General features: G+C 41.0%; 1 protein-coding gene across 1 annotated transcript; it reads right to left on the reverse strand.

The window, feature by feature from the left end:
- Window positions 1-638: 638 nt before the first annotated feature.
- On the reverse strand, window positions 639-7,591 carry LOC106528011 (extracellular calcium-sensing receptor-like). Its single transcript, XM_014023058.1, has 4 exons — window positions 7,403-7,591; window positions 4,166-4,393; window positions 3,635-3,732; window positions 639-1,723 (listed from the first exon to the last, which is right to left on the reverse strand). Exons 1-4 carry the CDS (start codon window positions 7,589-7,591, stop codon window positions 802-804), a joined length of 1,437 nt encoding a protein of 478 aa, XP_013878512.1. The 3' UTR covers window positions 639-801.
- Between the last annotated feature and the right edge of the window lie 666 nt (window positions 7,592-8,257).

Consider the following 8,257-nt stretch of genomic DNA (forward strand, 5'->3'; position numbering starts at 1 on the left):
ATGTATCCCCCACGACTTTTCCCAGCATAAACACTCATGCTGTCTGTGACACACATGCAATTACATCATCGCTGGGCCGCAGCCGCACGTCTTGCATGAAGCATAAACAAACCTTTAGTTTGGAGTCCCATGCAAGCTATTCGTTTAAAAGATAAGGTTATTCATGAGCAGGCTGACTGATCAGCACATCAAAACTGGTGGAACTTGCTAATGATCTGAGCTCTGTAAACAAACAAGCCGGCTGATGAGACGTCACGTCTTTTACTGCACATGTGTGTCACATCAGTGCTGTGTAGCGTTCACACAGGGGTCTGATGGAGGTCACATTTAAAATGTAATGTGAACGTTCACACAAAAAGATCAGATTTTTTCAAAAAATCGGAACTGAGCGTTAAGACCTGCAGTGTGAACGTAGCCAAAGTCGCAGTGGAAACGGTAGATAGCACACTTTTCTGAAATAAAAAGGATTTCTTTGTTATCAGTCGCAAGGTACCCCCAACTCAAGAATACATGTATTTATTTTGCCAGTGAAGTGGACAAGATGAAACTTTGCAGGCTATGTAAAAATTTTATTTAATCAAACACACAAATATTCAAATACAATTGAAGACAAAATGTTGATAAACTAACTCATTTTAAATAGTTTATTTTACAATAAGACAGATAGAACTGTGAGCCGCCAAAACATGAATGATAACTGAGGTGAAAAATTATTACATTTCTTGACAAAAAAATTGAAAAAGCCAAAACCTAAAAATAAAGCTTTTCTTCTTACTTTGCAAACAGCGTTGTTTTCTGTTCTCATATATCTTTTGGTGTGCCTTTTTTCCCCATCACGTGTTTTTTAGTATTTCTTTCAGGATAAATCAACATGATGTAACACTTGGGGATGAAGATACAAATCAGCAGTCCAAAACTAGAAGCAAGAATGGCAAATATTTCTACAGCAACACTAAATTTTCCAGGAGAACTTATATACGCTGGGATAAAAGTGATCCATACTGCACAGAATATCAGCATGCTGAATGTGATAAATTTTGCTTCGTTGAAATTATCAGGCAGTTTTCGAGCAAGAAACGCAATAACAAAACACAACATAGCAAGAAGACCAATGTACCCAAGGACAGTCCAGAAACCTACAGCTGAACCCAGAGCACACTCCAAGATGATTTTATCTTTAAAACCTTTAAAATTTTTAGATGGAAAAGGAGGAGAAATTGTCAGCCAGAGAATACAGATGATGACTTGTATTAATGTAAAACCCAGAACACTGAGTCTCTGCTGGGTAGGCCCAAATAGTTTCATCACATTACTGCCTGGAAGTGTGGCTTTAAACGCCATTAAAACAACTATTGTTTTACCCAGAACACAGGAGATACAGAGGACGAAGGTGATACCAAAAGCYGTGTGACGGAGCATACAGGACCACTCAGAGGGACGTCCAATGAAGGTCAGAGAGCAGAGAAAACACAGAGTCAAGGAGAAAAGCAGCAGGAAGCTCAGCTCAGAGTTGTTTGCTCTGACAAGAGGAGTTGTCCTGTGTCTGAAGAAAATGACAGCTACAGCAGCCGTCATACATGTTCCAAATAAAGAAGCAGTGGTGAGCAGTATTCCCATGATTTCTTCATATGTCAGAAACTCAGTCTTTTTCAATAAACAGGCATCCCTTTCCTCATTTGACCAGAATTCAGGGGGGCATTTTTCACAGGTGACAGAATCTGCAAATGATGAACAAAGTTAAAATTTATCCCAACAGATACAAATACCAGATGAATAATAGTAAACCGCGTCGCTCATCTTCAGTTGTTTTTGAGCTGTTGTGAAAAAATGTAATAAATAAGAAATATGTGCAATCAATAAAGGTTTTTAACAATAGTATTTAAAAGGGTTGTATCATGTTAAATCAACTTGTTGGGCTTTATATTATGTTGTACTGTTATCCTCTCATTAAAACGATGATCAGTGTTGCTTTGACTCATTCATGCATGTTAGTAAAATTCTGTAATGTCCTGTGGCAGCCATTCGGGAGAACAAAAACAGCATATTGGACCTAGAACCTCCTTCTAGGTGCAGCTCCTCCTCTGGGCTGTTTCTCCAAGCCGAGATACCGCATACCAGCATGCCTCCCCTATGACTCCTGCAGTCTATCCACAAGTCCAGTTTTTTTTTGATTAAAAAATGCTTTTGAGGAAATGTATTTTCCGAGGCCAAGAAGACTACAAGGGAATTTACCAGTGGACTAATAAGATTACCACTAAAAGAGGATGTAATTCCAACACAAAAGAACAAAAACACTATTGTTGTCTGCCCAGGTAAGCTTAAAAACAAGTCATGTTGGTTTGTTCAGTTGTTTGGTCTATGTGTGATTTACAGTTAGCATTCGTAACTTATATCACAATCTGTGTTCATCAGTTGGCTTACAACAAATGTCAGTAATAAATAAATTAGCTTAACCTTAACGTGTGTGTATGTGAGGATGACTCGAACATATTTTACCAAACTAAAATATTGCCACGGTATTCGCTCCGGTTCTTCAGAAAACATACTTCCCAACGTGGGATCATTCAGCTAAGGTTCAATTGTATGCTGATTTGCTATTTTCTAAAATAAAATGCAAGTACAACACAACAAAGTACAATGCTCCTAAGATCGGATCTAAACGTCATGAAGCATTGTTGTGATGACGTGCAGAAATGGGCATGACAAAATCGGTAGGAGGTTCTTAAAGAGACAGAGGCCAATTTTAAGGCATTTAGAAACGGCTATAATGCAAAATCAAATTAATTATTTGATTTGTACAAATTCACAGGATTATTATAACAACTGAAGGCGACAGTTACTTTATTTTGGTATAGAATTGACCTATATGCCTGAAAAAACACAATACTGGCCCTTTAAAGTTGTTGTATTTTGCAGTTGCAAAGGGCTCATAGATTGTACACAAAAAAGTATTTCTCTCTCAGTTTTAGACTATGAGCTGGGTATTCAAGGGGGTTGGAATTTTCACAATACATTCTTGTGTTACTGTGTATGAGCAGTTTCTCAGCCTTCAGCATGAGGGGAATAATATTCTTATAATCACGAGAAGCATGCTTTTCTGTTTAGTAGAAACATATTTTACTCTCTAGTCTGAATGTCTGCAATGAATGATGTGATATTTATCGTGAGAAATAAATTTTCCATTTCAGAAGCAAAGCAGTTCTGACACAAAAACTGCTGAAAATATTTAGACATTTTAAAAGGTAAAACAACTTTTTTATTTGCTCTTTAATTTTGTGTTTATCTCTGACATAAAGTAATGGAACTTTATATATAGACCATTATTGATTCATGTTAGCAATAAAACCATTAAACATCTAAGTATGTGAATCATTTCTGCAGGTTATATTTTTGGCAGTACATCATCACCTTAAGAAACAACTAATTAAAATAAAACATAAAATATATAGAAAACACCGAACTACAAATCACAAGAAAAACACAAACAAAATATTACTTAAATTCTATTTACCAATACATTTCAGTTTTTCTCTTTAATATTTGTATGAACTTTCCTTCATTTTTCTAGTTAGCAGAACTTGAAAAGCTTTAAGTAAACATTAACTGACCTGTAATGTTGCTTATTTCTCCCTCTGCACATTTTTTACAGTCATGACAGCAAACAGGTTTTCCTTTCTGGAGAACTTTGCATGTTCCTGGAGGGCAGTTCTCACTGCAAACAGACACAGGAACCTGCAAAAACAAAACAGCATGAAGAAAAAGTATTTGTTACCCTAAAGCTCATTTCACCTATTCATCTGGTTTCATTACCCACATTTCCTTTTTGGATTGTGGGGGATCTGGTGCCTATCGCCAGCAGTCATGTGAAAAAGGTGTACAAAGGCATCTATCTAAAAGCGTACACCCTGGAAAGGTCATAAGTCCATCACAATATAAAGATACCAATTAACCTAGCATGCATGATTTCGGTCTGTGGCAGAAATTCGATGTACCTGGAAAAACGTGCAGAGGGGGGACATTCAAACTATAGTAGAAATCCTAGGCCGTGAGGCAATTCTTTATGTAAGGAGACATCTGTACTGCTCTGCTGTCCATATTGTCAATTAAATTAAAAATGAATTTTTAGCAATAAAAACGTGATCATATCATTGTCAGTAAATTATACCTGGTTTAAGCTCTTTGACCAGTGGAGAGTCTTATTTTGCAGATTTAACTGTTTCTCTTCGGGCAATGACGCATCGTAAAGACCCACAGAGACAAAGTCCACAATGCCATTTTCTTTTAGCTGCCAGTTTATAATCTCATACTTTGCTGCTGGATCTCCATTTTTATTAAAATAAATGTCCTCTCCATCTTTTGTCTTGAAGTGAACCTTTTGAATGTGCTGCAAAATCTTAAACAATATGATTTAGTAATATCATCATATTGTACAATTCAGACATTTAATACAGTTTTACATTGAAAAATACATGTTTTTCTTTGTTAGTTTCTGATATATTAAACTTACTGTGAATGGTTCAGGCTGCACACTCTTGTTGCATGTTTTATTACACTCAAAAATATCATGTAGAGCATGAGCTACTGCATGAACTGCTTTATAAATATTGTTAAAAATAGGCATGAGGGACATGTCAGTGAAGCTGTTTTCTACTGCAGTCAGATCCTCATGTCCACTACATTCTTTCAGAATCTCCTCTGACCGTGACTTCTTGAACTTACAGCTGAATAATGCCTCCCACAATTCAGTAAATAAGTTATTATTTGATGAATTCAGTGGCTTCACATCCAGCATGAACTCTTTCAGACCACTGACATGTGCTTTAGGGATAAAAAGTCCTATAGCTCCGTTCAGGATGTGATGCTTATCCATTGCTGCAATTTGAGAATCAAAGATCCACGACTCACTGCCAACCCACTGATACCCTGTTAAGTTATGAAGGTACAACTCATGTAAAATAATCTCCATTTCTTTAGGAGTTAGAAAACCAACAATCACTTTTGAGGTTGAAGTCTTGATAATGTCAATTATCTTTTGCAATTTTTCAGATGAATCTGTTCTAAAGAAAGAAACAGAATATTCCAGACAGATGCCCAGCTGCTCTGCAGTTTCTTTGAACGTTGCCATGCCATTGTTGCCATAATCATCATTGGTTCTAACAGCTCCAACCCAAGTCCATCCAAAATGTTTGACCAAGTGAGCCAGAGCTCTGCTCTGATAGTAGTCACTGGGTATGGTTCTGAGAAAGGATGGGTACCTTATTTTCTCACTTAAACAAGCACATGTAGCAAAGTGGCTGATCTAGAAATGTGTTTAAACTATATTAGAACATATGGGTGTAAAATACTAAATTATGCAATGCATGTATTTATTAAATTTTTCAAAAGCATAGTTTTTAGGTTTAACCAAGTCTACTTACCAAAGGGATATGAAATGGTCCTAGAACAGTTGCTATTGCCATGCTAGAAGAAGAAGCAGTTGGCCCCACTATGACTTGCACCTTTATAGGTCTGGTACATGACTCCTCAAATACTGAAGATGCAGTCTCATGGCCACTGTTCAATGCAAGTGCAACCTGTATGTCTCTGACAATGAAACTACAGGTATCATACATATTATATCCCAAAGAAATGCCTGGAAGTAGGTCTGTACTGTTATTGATTTCTTCAATAGCAAAACGCATGGCTTGAAGAAATTGAAACTCTCTGAAATTTAAACTTAATTCAAACAAACATAGAAAGAAATGTATTGTTCATAAAAATAAGCAGTTGCCTTTATGACAATTATACACAAACGTAAGGCAAGATAAACTCCATGTGTCTATTTTATATCTTACTTGGTGCATTCCAGTGGTAGAGGCTTTTGTGTATAATTGTTCTCTCTGTTCTTCCAGTTGTTGTGAAAGTAGAATATCCCTCCCAACAAAATGTCTCCATCTTTAAACAGAAGAGGGATCTCAGGCTCTCCCATCCGTCTGCACAAAAAAGATTCCTTAGACTGTGATAAAAAGACCAAAAAAATTAGCTGTAAATGTCGACAAGCACAGTCTGGCTTCGTTAAAGTGCACATCATTTTTTGTAATCACTGTTGCATTTCAAGGACATTAAAACTAATTAAGAGACTTGACCTGGTATTTGTGAATTTGCAATCTGTTGGTACACCAATAATGCATGATATAGTTGTGTTTATGGAAGCTAGAGGTGGGGCAGGAGGAGGGACATGTTGACAGACTTGTTTTGAGTGTGTGTATGCAAAGAGCATTTGCTCATGTGGAATGAAACATACACTGGAATTTTTTTTTTTGTTTTGTTTTATATTTTATGAGGGTTTAAGGAGATTTGCCAATGTTTTATTTTTTCCAGTACTCTGTGTGAGTGGATATACACTCACCGGCCACTTTATTAGGTACACCACGCTAGTAGCGGGTTGGACCCCCTTTTGCCTTCAGAACTGCCTCAATTCTTAGTGGCATAGATTCAACAAGGTGCTGGAAGCATTCCTCAGAGATTTTGGTCCATATTGACATGATGGCATCACACAGTTGCCGCAGATTTGTCGGCTGCACATCCATGATGCGAATCTCCCGTTCCACCACATCCCAAAGATGCTCTATTGGATTGAGATCTGGTGACTGTGGAGGCCATTTAAGTACAGTGAACTCATTGTCATGTTCAAGAAACCAGTCTGAGATGATTCCAGCTTTATGACATGGCGCATTATCCTGCTGAAAGTAGCCATCAGAYGTTGGGTACATTGTGGTCATAAAGGGATGGACATGGTCAGCAACAATACTCAGGTAGGCTGTGGTGTTGCAACGATGCTCAATTGGTACCAAGGGGCCCAAAGAGTGCCAAGAAAAGATTCCCCACACCATGACACCACCACCACCAGCCTGAACCATTGATACAAGGCAGGATGGATCCATGCTTTCATGTTGTTGACGCCAAATTCTGACCCTACCATCCGAATGTCGCAGCAGAAATCGAGACTCATCAGACCAGGCAACGTTTTTCCAATCTTCTCTTGTCCAATTTCGATGAGCTTGTGACCCTGACATGCACACCCCCACCCTCAAATGTGCTGTTGATGTGTGGTGTTCTATAATGTAATTAAAAGGGGAAAGAAGAAGGAACAGAGGCCAGCATGAAGCCGGTTTTTCCCTCCACCCCGACTCTACCCCAGGAGCCCTAGATGTCTAACTGCAACCACTGGGAGTGGGCACAGGCGGCGGGAGTGGTGTCATCCCGCCACCCATGGCCCTAAGCCCACCCCCAAGTCCCTATATGTGAATGTCATGATGGTGTTCGGATGAATGTCTAAGGTGTACAATAAAATTGGGTCCCAGGTGGATTTGCACAATAAAGACATTAAATTGTTGCTCACAGCCCTCCGAGACCCAAATACCCTACGTGAGTGGAACTGGAAATGAGGAGGGTGGAGGTGTGCGGTGCGGGACGGGGAGAAAAATGACTGCAGGAGCAAATGCTCCTGCAGGGAGGCAGCTCCCCCGCTGACCCCAATAGGCCCCCCGGTCCCTCGAGGTCCATCCCGGGTGCGAGGTGCCTCTCCATCAAGGCAGACTGCCAGGCCCATGGGACCAAGACCAGGGAAGTACAGAGCCTAGTGGACCGCCAGAACTAGAACCAACAGTCCACAAACCCCAGAGCAGCCCAGCCCCCCACGACCCAGCCCCCAGGCCCCGCAGTCAGCACACCACCACTGAGGACGCCAAGCCCAGCAGGACAAGACGGCCGAGGGCACCCACCCAACCGCCGACAAAGCCAGGGAGAAACCCGAGTCCCCTCCCCTGACAGGAAAGGAGCCAACCACCTGACCACACATGGCCCAGTGCCATCACCAAGGGCCATCCACCCAGTCCCACCCCAGAAGACATACTACACCCATCCCACATTCGGACACCTCTCAGAACACATAGCACACTAGATACCCAGGCCGGGTCAACCTAGCCCCATCTACGGACCTCGGCCGCGCCCCCCAGGCACCCAGTCCCCACCCCAGAATACATACTACACCCATCCCACATTCGGACACCTCTCAGAACACATAGCACACTAGACACCCAGGCCGGGTCAACCTACCCCCATCTGTGGGCCTCAGCCGTGCCCCCCAGGCACCCCGCCCCCCAGCCCGCCTGTCTCCCAACCAGCCAGCACACCGAAGGCCCCACCACCCAGAGCCAGACACCAGAGCGCAAGCCGGCCCAGGGCCCAGCAACCCACCCACCAGGGCCCGAGTCCC

This window comes from Austrofundulus limnaeus, unplaced genomic scaffold (genome assembly GCF_001266775.1).
Source record: "Austrofundulus limnaeus strain Quisiro unplaced genomic scaffold, Austrofundulus_limnaeus-1.0 Scaffold356, whole genome shotgun sequence".
Taxonomy (NCBI): domain Eukaryota; kingdom Metazoa; phylum Chordata; class Actinopteri; order Cyprinodontiformes; family Rivulidae; genus Austrofundulus; species Austrofundulus limnaeus.